Consider the following 21,430-nt stretch of genomic DNA (forward strand, 5'->3'; position numbering starts at 1 on the left):
CTGTCTACGTTTATGCAATCGGTTTGTTCCATGTACATATATTTCTTACACTGACTTCTGACATGGAAAAACTTGACAAAATATCAAGAGAATGGAAGGAGAAATATTTTCGATTAAAGGCTGTACACGTTAGAAGTGATGCCATAGCCGAAATGTCTCAAATGAAACAGCACTACTCAGTGCTGGCTTTGAAACATCTCCAACTTACACTGACTCCCATTTAAAAAGCACCTACTTCTCTTGTGAAAAACTCAAGCATTACATTTTTCCCACAAGTCATTATGGTGCCATTATCGAGTACTATATAATCAAATAGATTTTACAAGGCTTACAAGATATGCACTTTTGTATAATCAGGTGTCTAGTATCACTCTCCTGCTCCAACTTCTTCTTCTAATATGGTTACTTCTTGCTGGCAACAGCTAAATGTCAAACTACAGGTTTCAAGCCCGCTTCACAAAACAGTGGGTTCTCTTCTGCAGTCTATGTAAAGACGCATTCATAGCACTGAAATAATTAAAGATAACTGCTTCCAACTTACTTTTCTGGCTTTTTTCCGCCATCCAAAAACATACATGTTAGTTAGGTTCACTGGTGACCAAATTACTGCATTTAAAGGTTTAAAGGATAATCTAATGATCTTAGAACGATGAAGCATACACTCAAGTAGGCGATTCACATAATTGTATCCTGGTACATAATTTGGATACTTGGATTAAAGGACTCAAAAGCTAACCGTTACATCCAGCGGTTTGTCTGTGTTTCTTCATTATCACATGGTTTACACGCAAGTAAGCACCATCCTGTCTCATACAGGGCAAACAGATCAAGGTTTAAAATCTTCTTGTTGCTTTTCAGGATTCCCTAATACTGAATGTACTTTAAAAAGAATGATAGAGTTTCTTTTTGGTGTGTATTATCAAATACATGGAAATAAAATAATCATTTGATCGTTTCTCAGAAATTCTCAGACTAAATTGAAGTTCACAGAATGAAAATTGAAATCACTTATGTTTGTTGGTCACTTTGTGAATTTACATTTACAGGGTTTGATTTCATGTAAAAACTCTCAGCTCTGATGAAAAGCCGCAGGCGTTTTGTAGACTCATTAGTCAACAATTGAAGAGTCAACAGGTCGGCGATCCACTTGTTCAACAAGTGGCACCATTTGAGTTCTTCATCAACATAGTCAAAACTGAAACTTTCAATTCCAGCAACATGAATGTAAAAAGGAAAACTTTTATAGTGAAAGTAGGATTTTACTTTTGAGGTTGTCTACCTATTTCGATATAAATTACTTTAATTCTTTCTTTTACATCTTTTACATAAATAGTTAAACAAATCTATTTTGGGAGTGAGTCAGGAAGAAAGTCAGAACAATTTCAAATGACACAACTCAGTGAAAAGTCCCTGTGGGCTTTAAATAACTTAGTATCTGCGAGGCACACGTGTGACATTGCTTTAGGATGCCTCGTAGCAATATAAGTACTATTTGTTATTTTTATCATATGAATGGAAAATGATCTTCGTAGAATACAAAAACAAGAAATCGCAGTTTCACTACATAATCACTGAGGAATTTAATACTAAATGTACATAAACTCATACAAATTCAAATAAAACCACTTTGTCTTAATCTGTTTTTATGTTACACTAAGAATAGTTTGATCAGCAAAACAGAAACAATGTTATTAACAGAGGTACAGTTGCTATTAGAAGTGGACATAGGTCTGTTATAATATTATAATTATCACTATTATTATTGTTATTATTCAGATTATTATTATTATTATTCTGATGTCGGAGTAAGAGGAATAAAAGGTATAAAAGGTATAAAATGTGAACAAGGGAGGAATGAGGAAAATCATAGAAAACTTATCATAATGGAAGAGGCAGCCAAAGAAAATTGGCCCATTCATGAAAGGAAAACTTGAAAGGGACTGCTGATTTACTTAATCTCAGACTCATCTGCTAAGAACATTTGCAACATCAACTCAAAGACAATGTTTCAATAAAAAAAAAAATGGAAACAAAAAGAGAGTAACTTACTTTAGTCAGCGGTGATGATGCCAGACGTTCAGTGGCTGATTTGAAAACCGCTGTGAGCTGCTTTTTGTAGCTTGGCTCTTCGTTCTTTTCCATCTGGACACAAAATTTAGAACATTCACTGATTTCAATCTTCAAGATATTTCAAAGGTGCTAAAGACCAAAAGGCCCTAGAGTAAAGCCTGGTCTCCCTGTTAGCGCTAAGGGCAAGTACATTATTGCAACCTGTGGTTCGACAAAAGGCTGCCAGCTCCCTCGGATTCATGGACTGGGATGCATTCGCTGCTCTTGTAAGGATGCTTGCATGGTACCCATTTCCATTTTTGAAAATGAATAAATACAGGATGATTTCAAAGATAACTTCACGAGTACATTATATTTATAAATTTGCCTTTGTCAGCTAATTGCAACACTGTTATTGTGCTGCAGAGGGAATCTGGGACTAATCTCATTTGTCTTTAACATGCCTGAACCTTCACAGCAGTATCCCTATGTCTCGAAAAGGAAAGCTAAATACATGACTTACAATAATGAAGGATCATCCTACCTCATACTGTCCTGGACCTGGGGTTTCTTCTGAATCCTTTTTATAGAAAATGGAGCTGCGACGAGCAGTGGAGCCAAAACCGCCCTTCCTGGTTTGCCCTGAAATTGCCCTTTTTAAACTTTCATTGGCCAAACCCAGCTCAAATACATCATAGGAACCTGGACCTGGACAGAATACAGAAAGGGATTATCAATGACAGTGTTTGTAGGGAGTAATTCCAAATACCTCTTCATTACACTGCCCACGAAATAAAATGGTCTGAGCCAGCATTAGACAACATCCCGGGACATCCGTTGGCTCAGCAAAAACTTCTATGATGACACATAGTATCTTAGATTTACTTGCAATCAAGAAAAAAGCTAATTAATCACCTCTAAGTGTGACTAAAACATTGAGTTAAGATTTGCTTGTGTGAGTAGCATTCACATAGAGGTGACATGGACTGAAAAAGACACCTGTGCTATACCTGCGCAGAGGTACATTTCATGTGGAGACATGTAACTCTCCTCTGCAGTATAATCTCTCTGCATGTGTGATTACCTGCTGCAGGAGAGAAAGAAAAAGCACAGGGATGGACTGAGATGGATAGATTAGAAATAACTAAATGTCAAAGTCCCGAATCTGGGGGGTTTTTTCGGACACAAACTGGATCAAGCACGAGTAATGAGTCAGCCAAGTGACAGCAGCCGATATTCTGATTGGAAAATTGGAAAATTCTGAAACATTCTTAACAGTAAAAAAGGCCCATAAGAGTTATCAGAGAACGGGCAAGTATGGGGCTAGTTGGTAGCTCAACTAGTTGAGCAAGCACCCCATGCGCAGAGGCTCCTTGACGCAGCCCTCCCTGTTCGGGGCCCTTTGCTGCATGTAATCCACCTCCCTCTCTGTCCTCATTTCCTGTTAAGTAACTTCTCATTAAAGTGCCACTAGTGCCAAAAAAAATCCTTACAAAAAAATAAAGAAATTCGAAAGAAGAGGCAAGTATCCCACGTAAACAGGAACAACTAGTTCCTGTAATAAGTAATCTGAAGTAATCACTGACCTAACACATATCAAAATAAATAAAATGTATATCAGAGCAGACAGACCATCACCAGACAAGGTATATGCCACCCTAAGTAATACAATGGCCGAGCACAAATAATTTAGCAACAGGTCTTCCAACTGAAAGGATAATGTATGTAATTTCAAACCCTTCGATACATCTTATCCTGATTGTAGACGCATCCTGTAAAGTGTAGCACCTACAAGCAGCAGAAGGGCAGTACGAGTCATAAGAGCAGATGTCACTCTCAGGTCTTTAATTTAAAGAGGAAGGAGAGTAGTTGGATGGAGCAGCTAAGCACTGGACTTTGAACATTGGGCCTTTGTATGGCGTGACTTTGAGAATAACAATAATACTATCTGTCACTTCCTGATTGGGTTTAGACAATAACATTACTTGGTTAGGGTTATATAAAGATTAAGGTAGGGTTATACATACATTATTTTTTACAGTGCAGCCGTCACCATCATGGACACCATTTTTTCCTTTCACATACAGTTGCTCTCATGACCACTGGATGTCATATATTCTTTTAACATCCATTACTGGCATACGTATCTGCCTGATAAACAATACATGTTCATGTCTTGGGGAGGACAATCTCTTATTTAGATACACAGGCAACATCCTTTTTTTTCCACATCTTAAAAGTCCACAACATTCATACAGTGTATTCAATTCAATTCATTTTTATTTATATAGCGCCAAATACAACAAATGTCATCTCAAGGCACTTAGATAGTAAGTCCAATTCAAGCCAATTGGAATTCAATTAATGTATGTTGTCAGAAGCATTAAATCAGTAATTGACTAAACATTTTGGCACTAAAGTACAGTTTAATCTCTTTTGCTGCACATCCTACACACAAAACAATCCCAAGGCCACAATAAACTGCATAGGAGGTCATATTCCTGTATGTTGCATGTCAGATTGAATATGTGGGATCGTGGTCTTTAAGCTTTGAGAAAATAAAACAATGCTGTTCAGAATTTAAAATTGCAGCTCTAATTCATGGAAATGCTCTTAAATTGTACTTAAAATTGTAAGGCAACAAACAGCTGAACAAATTCTTTAAAAACTAAAAAAAACTCTGAACAACAGCTAGCCACACACACACACCTATACACACAAAACACACATCCTGACCTGGTATGGAGCTTTTTCTATGGTCACAAGGGAATCGCACTGCAGTGGACCCAAATGGGCTTTTCTTTGCTCCCGTGGTCCTCTTTAGCAGCTCCAGGGCGCAGCGCGGTTCATCATATGAGCCAACAGGAGGCGACACTTCGATCACATCACTAAACCTCTAATAGAGGTACATGAAAAGGTAAATGAAACAAACAAAGGAGTGAGTGAGAGAGAGAACAAAGGTGAAGCCCAGGTATCCACTGAAACTTTTCAACCCAATGATTAATAGCACTATCTATAGATCAAACAGAGATTGGCATGGTTCTCTGTACCCAGCTTCCACTGAAAAACAAAACAAAGATGAATTATCCACAGACTCAACGATGATCAGTCTAAGCATTATGACCCCTCCCTGTAGACACATCTGAGTGCACCATATGATTAAAAAGTAAGGCCATTTCGTTGCTTCTAACCTACTCTCTCCGAGGGATCGTTGTACATGTAAATATAACTTGTGTGGATGGTTATTTAGTGAAATGAGGCTCTCCTTATGAAATCCCAATTTCATCAATGCAGAGCAGCTGCCTGAGAAATACCTTGCTGTGAATTCCACTTCTGTAGAGCTGCATGAAGCACTTCAGTTTAGGCCACCAAATTCAATGTAATGTGGTAATGGGCATACTAACTAGCCTCTGATATCATTTAGTTACAATCAGCAACTTTTTTTCGGGCTTTGGCTGTTGCCCATTAAAAACGGCTATCAACACACACTGTAATGGTTGCTACGTCTGTGACTGTATGTTTATAGTATGGAACCTCCCTTTTCCTTTTGTCAGTTCGTCTGTTTTTCCAGCCTGTTTCCCCAGCAATGTTCTTAAGTCTATTTTTTTCATTCGAATTTTTAATTCTCTGCATCTTTGTCTTATGTTCTTGTATCATTTCAAAATAGCATTAACTTGTGGTTCTTTACTTGCCTCCCTCCATTCTGTCAAGCATGAAGGCCAATGTCTCAAATTTAAACTATGAGGACACTACATTTAATAGTTGGTTAGAAACACGGTAGCAAACTGATAGAGATTCCCAGTTGTGTGTGTGTAACCAAGAAAGGTTTCTCTTAGAAAACTCAAACTGATGTAGGTAAAAACAGAGAAAACATATGAACAAACAAGAAAGAGAAGTGAGTGACAGAGAAAATAAGAATAACAAGCGCACAGACAAAGCACGGTGGCAGGACAGAAAATGAGATGGGTTAAACACTATTTCCATTGAAAGGAAAATGATGCTCACAGTCTGGTATGTTATATTCTTCGATGGCTTTGCTGATATCAGAGCTGACCCAGCAATGCCTGGCAGCCTCATTTTCACAGTACAAATGTATTTTTCTGACAGCCTATTGTAACAACACAGGCAATCAAGGAACAAAAGTCAAAACTACTGATTATGAACTCTTCTCTTTAGTCCCTCACAGCTTAAACCATTCAGCAGGTTGTTCTCAAAAGCAATGGGAGAAGGCCATATTAACAAGGAAAGCTCAAACACACACACACACACACACACACAAAGTCTGTCTCTCTGGCCAGAGCCAGTTCCCCAGATGATGTTCAACTATAAGAAGGATCTTTGATGTAATTTATGTTTTTGGAAGCATGCCAATCATCGATCTTCCCTTTCCATTTAAGCATGATGCAGCCTGTGGAAAATAAATTGTGGGATAACAAAAATTCATGTTTTACTGCGCAGTTGAATTGTTGAGCTTTTAAGCAAAACAAGGATATGGAAGGAAATGAAAGGCAAATAGGAAAGGTAAAGCTGCAGGTAGAGGTTGTGAGTAGTGGAAACTGAGAGACAGTGGAAGTGTTTTGGGTTAGAAATTTAGAATTTCAAGAGAACAAAGGCGTTTTCCAGCGTCAGATCAAGCTGTATTCTTTCAGAAGCAGTTGTAAAGCCGGGGTTTGCGGCCATCTGTCAAACCATGTCTGCCCCAGTGGCTTCGGTAACGTCTTATTAATGAGCACGTTTTCTCTCTTAAGATGACACACTGTGCTTTGATGGCACTTCACATCGATGCAGAATTGATTTTTTATTTTTTTTCCCCGACCTCCTGTTGTTCAGTTTTCAAACACATATAGTAAAAAATGCCAGACATTGTTTCAACTCTTAAGAAGATCACAGCCAGAGCAAAACTGTTCTCAATTCAATTTGACACTGACAGTTTGTCTTAACGGCTGTTAATGTGGAATAATGAGGCCACAGAGTGAGGGCATGGTGGCAGCAGTACAAGCACAAGCATGTCCTTCTGGCATCAAAAATATCCTCTTTTTCAATGTTAAAATCAATTAAGACGAAGCAGAAAGAGAAGGTGGCTTGACTGCATGTCCAGGAAAGTCCGAGTAGAGAAACCAGCCCACCCTGAGATGCTCAAGAAAGTAAAGATGCAGGTTGAAATGTTTCAACTTGTATGAAAAATGTACACTCATCCTGAGGCTGTGTGACTCCAATTTCTTTCTCTTGCCACATCCTGTGATAGGGCACTGACCATATGATGTCAGCACTAAGGAAATTGTCAGTCTGTGTGTGTGTGTGTGTGTGTGTGTGTGTGTGTGTGTGTGTGTGTGTGCGTGTGTGTGTGTGTGTGTGTGTGTGTGTGTGTGTGTGTGTGTGTGTGTGTGTGTGTGTGTGTGCGTGTTTGTCACAACATCAAGTTCTCCAACACAAATATGGACAGTCTGCACAAACATAGGTGGTTACAGGGCTACCAGGCTGCAGCTCACGTTTGATCAGTGGTAAACAAACAAAAACTAAAAGATGTATGCAATCAAATTAGCGCAGATTAAGCAGAGACTAAAGAATTCTTAAAGAATTAGGTCAAACAACACCTTTTAATCTAAAAGTTAATTTCAGTTGCATCCATTTGTTATTTTCTGCAATGAAACATAGATAGCTGTGAAGTGTCATATGATTTTGAACAGGTTTCAAGCAAAGGTGTAAATGACTGTTGTCATTTATTAATAAAGAAGTAATTGCACAGTCCAATAACACAGGCTTTTATCAAAAATGGCTTAAAAAATGTTTCAATCCTAACTTAGAAATAATAGCGTTCATTTAATCGTTTTCTTTTTAGTACAACAATGTGTAGCGGCAACAACAAATGTCTCCAGGAACTACATCTTGATACAAAATGTCAAAGGAAAGGAGTGTAGAAACAAAAGAATGACACAGAAGGGAAGAGGTTAGTTAAATAAAGAGTACAGAAAAGTCTAATATGGCTTAAAAGGACAGAGCAAACAATAAACGGGGTGAGTAGAGTAGGACAAAGAAAATCCAGTCAAATCCATTTTCCACAAAGTGTAAAACTGATGCTTTGAAATTATGATATTGGGATGTCAAAAGAGGAGAAGCAGTGACAACTGGAATATTCCAACTGTTTCTTTTATCTTCCTATCCCTCTTTCTTTCCTTCCTTCTCTCGTTTCCTCTCCATCCCTCCACAGGATAGCAGTGCCGGATGGAACCGGACTCACAGGGAGACCAAGATCTAAGGAAACTGTTAGTTTTGCAGTGGAGATGACTTCTGATACACACACGCATACACACACATGCAAGTTCTTGGTGGGCATCACTGGCGACATCACAGGGTCGACGCTTTACACAGCATGGGGCCGAGAAAATTAGGTCAGCGCAAACTCTGACACACACACACACATCAAATAAACCTTAGAATTTTGCATCGGTTGTCGTCATCATGAGACTAGAAAACTGTTTAATGTTTAAGACATTATAAAGATCATTTCAGGGTGTGCGTGTTGTGCATGGAGAAAGATCACAGTAAGCTTGAATACCAGGAGTACCTGCAAACCTGTCATTGCATCTGTATCTGCCAGCAATTGAAATTCACACACATGTATGTCTGAATTTGAATTATGTGCATGTGTGATAATTAAAACATCACTCAGAGATGGTTTACAGCCACAGAGGAGAAGAGGAGAGCTATTCCTGAAATGCTATTCCTGAAATGGGAAACTACACATTTTCTATCCCTTCATCTTCGCTCTTCTGAGCTTCTGAATAAACTCCTCTTAACCCTCATGTGAAGAAAGCATGCAATCCCAGCACATCAATTAAACAGGCTAGGAATGGTTCAGTGTCGTGGATCTATAACCGATCTTAAGTATTGCATATAAAATTCCAGTCTCCTCTGAGACATTGTAGATTTGAATATATCTTTCCTCTAGATTATGTCTTAAGTGTTTCAATATGCTTTCACTCTTTTTTCAGTATAAAAGAGAAGGATGTAGTTAAATACATTTTATCCTTATTAGCACTATCAGCAGACCAGGATCTGTGGATTGGTTTCACTGAAGAAACACTTTAGTTGTACTTTGCATGTAGTGTGAAACTGTGCAGTGTTGCATTTGAATTACATGAGGAGGTTTTACATTAGAGCCAGAGATCATAAATAAAGAAAAAAAACACATGTTGCAGAGAAAGATGAGGTACATGAAAAGACAAAAAAAAAAGGTCCAATCATAAGGATCATTAGGCAAACCAGGATTTCTGTGTATTGTATCTACAAATCTCATATTCTTTACTGTCCAAACCATACATTATAAAGAAAGAAACCATTCATACACGTACATTCGTACGTATATATATATATATATATATATATATGCATAGAGAGAGAAATTATATAGAAAATCACAAAAAATTCCATATAACTATAATTTCCACTATAGTTTCCATATACTTGGCAAAGCATTATTCTACTTCATTCAATATTAACGTGTGCCTAAAGAATTAGGCCATTTTTTTTTGCTCTTTGACTCCCTCTACACACCACCTTCTATTCCACAAAGCAAACCTCCATCTGTGCCTTGCAACATGCAAGGCCATCTACTTGAATTTGTCGTCATGTTTCAAAGGCTGACGCCTCAGAAATGTCAAGAGACAAGGTAGGGTAATGTCACTGACAGGGGTAAGATATTTTTACAAAGAAGGCTCATTTTCAAGTTGTCTTTAAGTGATAGTTTTGATGGATTCCATCATACAGTCTGACCGTGAACACACACACACAACCCAGCCCTCGAGTACTTTCCTGAGATTGCTTTTGAGGCGCATAGCAGGTGTAACATTGTACCTGCTCTGCACAACCTGATTCATCTGAAAGAGAAGCAACAACAGTGGACACATAGCTGCTTGTTGTGTACCTCGGTCTTTGAGAGAAAGCGCCATTTTAGCCTCGGTAGACTGCTACTGGACTCCACAGGCTTCTCAAACTGACCTCTGATGTCGTATTGCCCTGGACCAGGAATCCCCTGATGGGAAACAGAAAATGTACAATGAACCAAAAGGGGAAGGGCTGTTGTAACATACTTTGGTGATATTACTTTTCATGTTCTGTAGGTGTTTCAATTAAAAGGAAAGGGGAAAGTCTGAGGAGGTGAAAGAGACACGAAGGAAAGAAAAGAAAAGGACTGGGAGTTGCTTTGATTTTTTTTTTTTTCGTTCCCGTGTTAAATGAAGGGCACACAGGGGTGAGAAGAAGAGATTTAGGTATTATTAAGATGAACCTAATGAAAGACACAGCAGAGAAAATGAAGCAATCTATGCGTAACTTGTGAAAAGACAATAAATCCCTTCTCTCTCTTTCTCTGGTAGATTTATTTTTGATGAAAAAGAAAAAGTGACTCATGCAGCTACTGGAAGAAAAATAATGTCTTTTCATTCAGAGCTTTAGCAATCACACCTGGAGGCGACTCATAACTACATTCATTTTCAGTGCAGTAATTTGCGTAACAAACCAGCTAACAACAATTGACTTCCCTCTCAGAAGGTATGCAGTGAGAGGTAAGGAAACAGTCTCATGTCCGCATGGACTATTTCAGAGCCAAGAAACCTTTGGCTTTGTGATCCAACTAAAAGGGTTTGTTAAGCAAACTAACCACAGTGTCCTCTATCAGGAAAAATTGCAATTTTTTTGTCCTCGGAATCAAACATGTCACATAACGTATGCTGATGTACACCAAGGCTTCCACTTTTTTAAACTAAATATATCCTTATGTCCACTTCTTCTGTTTAATACTCTCTGGAATTGAAAATGTGCTGAAATGTTTAGACCTCGCAACACTCTTCTTCAAGCCTATTAAAATGGACTCATATACAGACAATAAGATTTTGAGAATATGAAATAATGCACAAAAATAACACCATAGACTGAGATTGTCCTTGCTCTACAGTAGTACTGTATTTCAGTGTTACAAATGTGTAGGAAGGATTCAAGTTAACAGAAATACATTGCAAGAAACTGTGTACTTTGATATTTCTTTATGGTAACATAAAGACAGAATCCACAACATTTTAAACATGAGCAAAGAACAAACTTTGTTTCACAGGGAAAATCCTACATAGTACAACTCTTACCTGTTTTGCTTTTGTTTGAAGGGATATACATGATAATAGTTTTGATGCAAGTGTTTGCTAAGTCGTGGCTCTTACTGTGTTGGAGAGCTTATTTACATGGAAAATCCATCACAGACTCTTAAACTCTGTAGGACAAGAGTAGCCTCCAGCAGTGAGATGCAGACTGTCTGCTGACCTCCAGGGAGTAAAGGTGTTTGTCCTGAGTGTCCCTGTGGTTGGAAATGACCCATCTGGTCATGTGTGGGAGTGCATGTGAGTTGAGGTGCCAGGTATTAATGATGACGGATGGGGTGCAGCCATTGTGTTGGGGGTGTCTAAGAAATACATTGTGCACACATTAAAAGGATACGCAGAGGGTAAAGTTGTTGATTCAAAGTCACCGGGAAAATTGAGTTAGAAAATATTTTGGTATTTCACCCAGCCATATATTATAAAAGGAGAGGTAGGACACATGCATTAAAATGTCATGCATAATGGATGCTGCAAAGAAAAATAAACTAGCAGAAAAGAGAAGCAAAGGCAGAATGAGAGAAGAGGAGGGCGCATGTGCCTTGACAAAAAAAAAAAGACACATTCACCTTTTCTCATCAAAATCAGACCCACGTTTTTGAGACTCTGCCTCACCCACTCTAACCCTCAATGACTGCTGAAATAAGGCATCACAAGGAATTATTCTGCCAGCACAGTTAAGTTCATATGCAGGTGACTAACTCTCCTCTGCTCATCCCATTCTGCCAGTCGGTGGCTACAGCCGATGTTTGACTGCCCTCTATGGGTTAAAAAGACAAACTGATTAACATAATGATAGACAGAAAGGGGGCTCAGCAAATTTCTTTAGATTGATTATGCCAGAATGAATTTACGATAAATTCTACCTGTTTTGATTCTGCTATCACTTTAAATCTGCAGTTTTCAAATCTTACTGAATGGGAAAAACAGTGAGGACAGGTTGTTTTTGTGTTAAACGTGTGTTGTCGATTCTGTTGTTCAAAAACATGGAAGCTCAGAGTCTTTTAGTGCACAAACCTCCTTCTAGAAAAGTTGCGAAGTTTTCTAAAATGAAACATAAAACTTAAATCTGCAATTTTACAGCCTCCTTCCACTGATCAACTTCCTTAAATTTACAAAATACAAATAAATATTTAAATACCAATTAGAATTATCGAATGCTAGTCTTAAAGTCTGTATTTAACCGTTAGGTGGAGCACTTATAAGCACAGTAAATCTCAAAACCCACCGCATATGTGGCAGACGTCTTTTACACAGAAAAACTAAGTAAACTGATGTAAAAAAATATTTCTGTGCGTGATTCCTACATTTAAAGCTAGCATTACATCCCCTTTTCTTTTTGATTGTCCTAATTGAAGAAGAACTTTGGATACGAACTGCAGCCGTTTTGCAAAAGGAATCTGTGCCCACTCTTGCTGAACACAACATCAGCTGCTTAACAGTCTGTGGCTGTCATCGTCTAATTCTCCTCTTCCTGATGCTCCATTTTCATTAGGAGAGAGATCTGGAATGCCAGTAGGCCAGTCAAGTACTCACACGGTGTCAATTAAGCTACATTGTTGTAAATCATAGTGAATGATGTCTGGCAATATCCTGATAACCACTGACCTCCTTGGAAAACTACTTCACAAACACTGGCTTTTGCATCTTTCACTGATAGAATATGTTTGGTACGTAGCGCCTGATGTCTGGTTTTGAACTGTGAAATTATCTGACTACAGATCATGTGTCCACTGTGCTTCTGTCCAGCTCACATAGCCTTGTGCCCAGAAAATTTGGTGGTGTTTCTGCTCAGTTATTATTTGTATTTTTTCCTCTGGACTGTGATTACTGGACGCAGCAGTGGACTGTGTTGGACGAAAAGGGTTTACTAAAGTTCTCTCTAGGCCGTGTGGCAGCACTGATTACGATGGCATGATGGTTAATCATGCACTGGCCCCGGAGACCTTGATGGTCACATGCAGCCAACAATGGTTTCTGGACTTGACTGTCCCAGAGTGAGATTTCTCCAAACTTCCTTGCGAAAGATTCACAATATTAGATACTGTAAATGCTGAAAGAACAAAGTTCTTTGCAATTTCACATTGGAATGCAATGTGACTTTTCTGACCGAGCTAACCTCATCCTTGCTCAGAAAGACGCTCCTTTTATACCCAGTCCTGACACCCTCACCTGTCACCAATAAATCTGCTGATTGTAAAATCTTCTAGAATAGGATTACTTAAAGTATAGATTTTTTTTAATTAATAAAAAACGTTGATCAGTGAGTCTGAATATCTTTTCCTTTGTATCTTTGTCTGTTAAATAAAGGCTCCAACTAATTAACAAATTACTGATGTGGGTTTTATGTTGCATTCTAGAAAATTTCCCAAACTTTTCAGGAAGTGAGGTTTGAAACTGTAAAACCATTACATAATACGCTATAGCAGTTGGAAGGTTTTCAAAGCTGAGGGTTGAGGGATTCAGTTACAGGATAAAAGAGCCCACACACCTCTCATCTAATGTTACAGTGGGACAGTGATGGGTTTACTGTTTGCTTTGATGCAACAAGGATGCTAAAAAAGACAAGCAAAAAAAGATGTCTGGAGTAAGTTTAGTGGCAATGGTTAATTGGTACGTATAAATATGCTACTGAAATGATTTACCATATGGTGCCCACTGGCCACAGTTCAGCCAGTTTTAGTTCACACTCACCTTCTTGTCCACTTGCTGGGGCACCAGTTCGTGGTAACGAGGGATGACAAGCTTACGTCTGACGTTCACATAGTGTGTTTTTGGGATTCTGTTGCAGAAAAATGCAATTGCAAGTGTTTTGCAAAAATAAAGACACAACAAAGAGAAGAGTAAAAACTACGAAAAGTTAACAAGAGGACAAAAGGCAGAGGGAATAAACTACACAAGAGAGGCACCTGCCCATCACTGAGGGTGAGACAACTTTACAGGAAGGAAAGACTACATTTTCACACATCTTCCTCTTAATTTGCACATTTGTCTGTGGGGTCCAGCCAGACCGACAGTAGTGTCCAAAAACTTGCCTGCGCTGCCTGCTATTGTAAGCTGTGAGACTGTACACATGTACCCCTTCCCTTCTATTACAAGTCAATTCCATTATGAACTACTGAACTGGATGTATGCCCACCCACACAGAAGTGCTTAGTAAGCCCCAGCCTCCATGGCCATCAATAGAAAAGCTATGTGGAAAATGTCAAACATAATGCCCTGGCTGTAGTATGAAGGCAATATTTCACTTGGTGGAACAGCTTCTTTATTCAGCACACATCTCGACAAAACCTCAAGTGCAATGAACCTTTTAGATGTGATGCCCTGCAGTTCTAATCTAACCACTCCCTGAGTCTTTATCAGTGCTTCGAAATGTGTATTTATGAAAATGATATTTCAAATACATGCATTTATGGTTAGCCATCACTTTCAATCAAATATCAGTATCTCGGAGTTACAGATAATGCTATCATTTAGCAAGGTTTCTGAGATGCTCTCATTTTCAACATCTCCTAAAGAGGAGTTAAATGTTAATATTCATTTTGTTTGAGGTTTTCAGATACGTGATACTTACATTTGAGGGAAATACTGTCCTGGACCTGGTCCCGCTTCCTTTTTCATGTCATTTCTCATCCCTGTCATGTTGCCAAAGTGTGCACCTTTATACTTCGGAAAATTCATCTCATCCTGGAGACAGAGACAGTGAAAAAGAGGAGAGAAGGGGAAAAGAAGATAATTGACCGAACAAAGAATTAGAGAAAAGAGAAAAATTGACTTATTCACACTTATCTGGTTTCTTTTCCAGCTCAGGCTCAAGAAGCTGGTGCTAAATGAAATGTGATGTTTAACCAAATGCCACAGTATATCAGAGATCTAGGGGAAACCTCCTTCCTTTCATATCTCTTTGAATTTTACAGCCTGCTTCCTCTGCCTCCGGCCTTTCAGATAGGACCAGTCCATCTTCAATCTTAACAACTGAGACAGGCTACTCTGGAAATGTGCTGCCCAGCTGTAGCCAAACATCTTAGAGATACTATGTATGAGATTTTCTCACAAATTCAGTGGCCAGACTTTAACTTATGTTATGTCATCTGCTCTCTGAATTATGTCTTCTCTGTATCTCATACCAGACATTAAATAACCACAAAAAGATTTTTAAAAATCATAACATAAAAGAAAATAAGTTAAGCCAACGGCGTTGTTAGTGCCTGGCATGAAAATGAATAAGACTAAGAAATAAATATTCTTCTTCATCAAAATTTTAAATCTCTTATGTTCTTTAATCTCTTTCTCCTTCAACCCTTTTCCCTGATGCAACTGCCTGTGCAGTTCTATGAGGGAGGACACAGAGTGGTGCCTGTCCTACAACTTCAACAGTGACTAAAAGAGCAGGTTTGATGTTCTGTACACTGTGATCCCCGCATCGACTTTTAAGTAGAGGCGATAGAAAACAAGATTGTTCAGGTGCTTAAAGTTAGAAAATAAAAGCACAAGTGTTCCGTGTTGCATGCAGACACATACACAGCAAAGGTATCACAGGTGGAACCAAATTCAAAGGCAGAACTTTCCCATTTATGTCAAAGGTTGCTTTTAATAGTGAAAGTAAAACACAGCAAGTGGTTACAAACATATTCATTCTGCTCTGATAAAATTCATTTATCTTTTTTTAAATGAGGATGAAAAGGGCAGAGTCACGTCTGGGTAGGATCCTGCAGGCTGATATCAACTATGAATACAATACTATGTTGACAGTGTAGCATGTGGAAGAGAAATGCTGTCAAAACTCATCATTTCTAAATAGATTTTGGTGATGCAGCGGTTGGAATAACCTCTGTAATGAATACAGCTCAGGCATTGAATGTTGCCGGTTATAAAAGAACTGAACTGAATAGTACGTTTTTAATTAAGGGAAATTATTTTGCAGCATAATGAATCAATAACGCGCATAGTCATTAATCATCAGAGAGAGCAGCAATTTAACATTTCAAGTGTCCCCTTATAAGCTCACTCAGATGCTCTGTAACTATAACCTGCCAAATCTAATACTACACAGTCTAAATTCATTAAGAATCTTATGGAAACACCGTTTCTAAAATTTCATGAGCTCTAAAGATAATTCTTACATTACCTTATGCACCTGCACCAGAAAATCCGTGGGAAGTCAATATCAGCCAGTTACTCCAGCTTTTTACCTGCCTATAAATCTGTGTAAGCTGTAAGCAGCAGCTGATGTTGTAAAGTTTGATCGATAAGGACATGAACCATGCATTTAAGGTCAGTGGATAAAACAGATTGCGATGTTTTTGCCTCAATATGTCTAAATAAAGGCTAGACAAAAAACAAAGTAATGTTCATTTGATTCCTATCTAATGTCTTATCATTCAAAGATTGTCTCGGCAACTTTGAAGTTATGTCCTCAGACAACTTCTTAATTCCTGCTTTCCACACTTTTGAACTCAGTCAGTGTTCCGAGTTTAAAGGAAAGAGCATGTCAGACGGTTGAACAGTGGGAGGGAGATAGACAGAAGCAGAGGTTGAACTTTCAAAGGGAGAGCAACAGAAGTTGAGATTTTAAAAAAGAGAGAGAGAGAGAGAGAGAGAGAGAGAGAGAGCGAGACAGAGAGAGCCATGGATGGACACACTGCTGATAGCCCTAAATCACAGCAAGCCTCTGAGCCTGCGCCAGTGTGTTGACACAACCTCAGCCAACACTCAAGGACACTGTTGACTTCCTCTGGTCATTAACAGCTGAAAAATTACTTAATTGAGAGCCAGACCAGCAGGCGTGTGCATTATTTTAAGTGAATATTGTAATATAGTTTGAGGAATAATTACTAATGGCCCTCTTTGTTGTCATGTAAAATGGATGAGCATGGGTGAGCTGTGGCTTTTTTAAAGTGGAGCAGCATTCATTAGCTATGGAAATGGGTTCTGAGCCAGCTGAATGAGGTGAGGTGGGGATTCGGTAGTACATTAGCTCTCCCAAACACTAATGGACCTCACCTCGTGGCAGAGTAAGTACACTCAGACATATACTTGTACAGATTAATGAAAGCAGACATGCTTGCAAAAACGGACTTGGATGCACATCCAAACTTCAGCAGGGCATTGCATGTGCTTGTGTGTGTGTGTTTTTGTCCTTACCAGTGGCGAATGGTAGTAGCCTGGCCCCAGGGTTGTGTCCCTTGGAGGAGGCTGCCTCTTGCAGAGCACACCCTCCTCATTTTCTTCATAGCCAAAGGCCTGGCCCGGGGAAGGAATGGATGGGGTATGTGTCCGATGAACTAGCTGGAGACTTTTAGCCGGCAGCTAAAGAGAAAAGGTATGAGAATGGCAGGGAGAAGGAGATAAAAAGTCAGGATTTCTGTCGGAAAAAAATGCCCTGGCTTACAAAGGAGCTGAGCAATGCCTGAGGCCAGTTCAGTAAGAGACTGAAAGGGGAACAGAGGGGGGAAGAGAAGGAGAGAAGGCAGCTGAAAATAAGAGAAGGAAGAAGTAGAATATGATGGAAGAGAAGATAAAAAGACAGAAAATGTAGAAGGGTAGAAGTGCAACAGGGACAATATCTACCAAGGGAGCCTAGACAAAGATCTCAGTGAAAAGATTATAAGGCCACTCTTCTTACTTTTGACAGCTGGGAACATAGCTGTGTGTGCTTTTCAATTAGCCTACAGAAAGAGATGAGATGTGTCCTTATTCAAGTTCGGTCAGATCACAGAATTCAAATTAAAGATTGCCGTAGCCACCGTGATATTGAAGTGGTATCACCATGTTGCAATACCATTTTTTTTACCATTTTTACAATTTTGAATTTCCCCCATTGAGGGATGTATAAAGTATTTTTCTATTTCTATTTCTATTCTACCAGCAAGAGCCAGTGGGTTGTGGCTCCTGTAGACTTCTGCTCAGGAAGTGTCAACATTGTTCATGAAATACTAAGTCCGTCAGTTTTTTGCAGTCATTGTGTTTTCTTTATTCATTTTCACTCCTTTCTATCAGAGGGATGTTGGTCATTTTGAAAATACATCTATATTCAAGTGGATAACAGTTTGTTTTGACCTGTCAGACTTCAACTATTACTCTCCAGCATTTTTTCATTTTACTTTATAAGCGTCAGATTTTGGGGCTTCATTTCCCAAAATTGAATGCGACGGGTATTCAATTAGCTGATCGAAATGGTTGTTGTTGTTTTTTTATGCTTTGTCTGCTTAAAGTTTTTAATCATAACAGACATTACATTTCACTACAAAGACCAGGAAGAGTTTATTGTACTCAGTTCGTGTTTAATATGATAAATACTGTGTGTAAAACTTTATGCCCAAGTTTTTTTAAGTAGGTGTCTCTGTCTTTTTACCTGATCTGTGTCCAAAACCAGTCAAACTAAGAGTGCAGTTATACACAAAGAGCAAATATCTCATATAAATTACACATTATATAAAAAAAACACTTCAATTAATTATATAATTGTCTAAAACAAAAGAAAAGAAAAATGGAAAAAGAGCAAATCTGTACAAATCAGTGTTTATAATACTTGTTTACTTTGCCCTCAACTTTTCACCCATATGCCTACCATTATTCTGCCAAGCCCCTCAGGCTGTCCTACATTAGCCTTCATGGCACTGCGTGCATTTCTTGAGAGAGGCAGCACATTGTAGGCCCCGGGGCCAGGACCCTCTGACCTGACCTCCTCAAAACGCTTGGAGCGGTTCTGAAGACTGTGGCCACCACTGATGTTTCCCTGAAGAGACGAGTGTTCAGCAGAGAAGCAAGCAAAAGGAACAGTTAATGCTTTACCTCAAAACAGCATATTAAGCTTCTACGCTGCCGCAAAAAGGACTACAAAGCATTATGTTATAATGTGTATAAAAAGCTATATTATCGACCTCATTTCAAGAAAAGTTGGGAAGTGTTCTGAAATGCAACAAAAACCTAAATCTGAATTTGTATGACCTTAGTTTGACAGACACAAGAACAAATTTAATGATTGTCAGATTGCCTTAAGTGTTTTAAAAATATATATATAATATAAACAAACCTGAATTTGATGCCAGCAACAAACTCAGAAAAGTAGGGATAAAGACATAATTATCATTGTGATATTTCACCCTTTCTTATAATTAGATATCCATCATTGGGGAATTAAGAATATAGATTGTTGCAGTTTTTGCTGAAAACAAGATTTTCAACAGATTGGTTGACGCCTCCATGATGATACATACATTTTCAATATGAGACAGATCCTAGGAGCTGCATGGTGGAGTGGTGGTTGGCGCTGTCGCCTCACAGTAAGAGGGTCTCCAGTTTGAGTCTTGCCTGGAGCCTTTCTGTGTGAAGTTTGCAGGTTCTCCCCATCCTAGCGTGGATTCACTCTGGGCGCTCCACCTTCCTCCCACAGTGAATTAGGTCTGGCAATGCCCTTCTAATCACAGACCTCCCCCTAAAAGGCACCGCCTTGATGACAGCATGCGTTTCACAATTCCTTCATCCAACTCTGCATCATTGAAACCTTCACACAAATGCAAGTCAGCCGTGCAGAAATTAGAATTTGCCTAGAGAACGTGGAGGTGTGTCTGAGCACAGTTGGTGTGATGTGGCTTTCTCCTTCCATGAGGCAGTTTCAGGTTACATGTCTGGTTGCAGCTGCAGACTGTGTAGAGTTGACACGGTTTTCAAAGCACCCCCGAGCACAGGGGGCCATGTTGTTTGTGGCGGAAAGATGGCTTCTGATGGAGTGCAGTCTGAGGGTTCAAAGGTCATGCACATCCAACAATGGTAGCCGGTCTTCTGCTTTTAAGCACTGCGATATATAACGGCGCACTCTAATTTTATGCGCTGTAGATGGGGGGGGTTTACAAACCATGACACTCTATACCAAATCCTTTCACCCCAACATGTCCAAAGTTAATTCGCTGGTTTTTACCATTTTCTACAACATCGGTACTTTTTAATTCTATCTTTTTCCTTTCTTTCTTCGCTTCTCTTCCAACTTTTCAAAGGGTGTTGCTGGTATCAAATTTCAGGTTTCTTTAAATGCTCTAAGCTGACCACGGATGACACTTTAGATAATTCATTGTTTGGGTCTGCAGCTCTGAAAACAGAGCTGTGCAATAAACATTCAACAAAAAATGCTTTAGAATTGCCTCATGCTACATTTCATTACGCAGCGGCTATCTCATATTATATCCTATTAGTATAACAATATGTCACATATTACCTTATTATGAATGTTTGTAATCAAAAAAGGAAAGAAAAAGGAACAGAAGTGAAAGATATTCAACCAGAGTCCCAATCTGTGGTTCTCGGTAACATCTAGACCAAGCTGTGATATACTATATCGTACATTAATAGGCGATGGGTCATACTGGCCAGGTCCTGGTGATCTCTCACTGGAGTTGCTGAAAATTGACGTCCTGTTGGTCAAGGACTGGAATGGAGCATACCCATCTGCAGAGGAAGAAACGCACAAAAGTGATACATGCAGGATGCTGAATGTGAAATTACAGAATTACAGTGGATAACGTGCCGCAACTGTCCACTGAATTATGAGGAAAGGCTTTGAAGAAAGCCCTGCTCTCATTCTGAGCTGGATTTGATGTTTTCCCCTCATGTGGAGACTTCCAGCACAAAATGTTCAAGTCTTTAGCCGTTTAAAAAGAGTAAAAAATGTCACAGCAAGCCCAAAAAACCAAAAACTTTTTTTTTTTCAACATAAGAATACAGAATTCACACTCACAATGGCAATGGCAATGACAAATAACAACAGTGGGAGACAAGGTTATGTGAGTTTTCATTCCGGCTGAGACAATGTTGCCCCTAAAATCACCATGGCAACTTCAACTGCCATCCTGAACTCACAGCTGATGGATATTGATCATCAACAGATCCTCTCATTTCCTCTGTCTGCACACACTTTTATAGAGTCAGCTTAAACTTATTCAAAGTTAGCAACAGACCAGGGAGTCCATTTAAGCCTTCCGTTTCTACCAGAGTTTGGGCTTGTTAGCAGTTTCTACTACCTGATATTATGTAATTGGAAGGGCAAACGTCGTACGAGCCGGGGCCAACGGTAGATGGAGTTCCGCCCTTTGCCTCGAAGATCACTCTTGGACTTCGTACGTACATTTTCAACTCTGCCTGTTAAAAACAGTTGGGTAGCTTCGCTGAACTTAATTGTTCAGAGCAGAGCAGTTCCTCATTTAAACTGAGAATAGATATAATTTGCGGTTTTAATCTAA

General features: G+C 39.1%; 1 protein-coding gene across 1 annotated transcript in view; it reads right to left on the bottom strand.

The window, feature by feature from the left end:
* The window catches only part of stpg2 (sperm-tail PG-rich repeat containing 2), a 44,696-nt gene extending 23,379 nt beyond the window's left edge, over window positions 1–21,317 (bottom strand). The window contains exons 1-10 of the mRNA XM_075468862.1: window positions 21,212–21,317; window positions 20,536–20,639; window positions 18,766–18,933; window positions 17,340–17,504; window positions 14,770–14,882; window positions 13,890–13,977; window positions 9,974–10,081; window positions 4,786–4,945; window positions 2,594–2,757; window positions 2,050–2,142 (exon numbers count right to left, since the gene is read on the bottom strand). Coding sequence (XP_075324977.1) covers window positions 2,050–2,142; window positions 2,594–2,757; window positions 4,786–4,945; window positions 9,974–10,081; window positions 13,890–13,977; window positions 14,770–14,882; window positions 17,340–17,504; window positions 18,766–18,933; window positions 20,536–20,639; window positions 21,212–21,317 — 1,269 coding nt within the window. The remainder of the gene's footprint in view (window positions 1–2,049; window positions 2,143–2,593; window positions 2,758–4,785; window positions 4,946–9,973; window positions 10,082–13,889; window positions 13,978–14,769; window positions 14,883–17,339; window positions 17,505–18,765; window positions 18,934–20,535; window positions 20,640–21,211) is intronic.
* Window positions 21,318–21,430: the final 113 nt, after the last annotated feature.

Source organism: Odontesthes bonariensis, chromosome 6, assembly GCF_027942865.1.
Source record: "Odontesthes bonariensis isolate fOdoBon6 chromosome 6, fOdoBon6.hap1, whole genome shotgun sequence".
Taxonomy (NCBI): Eukaryota; Metazoa; Chordata; class Actinopteri; order Atheriniformes; family Atherinopsidae; genus Odontesthes; species Odontesthes bonariensis.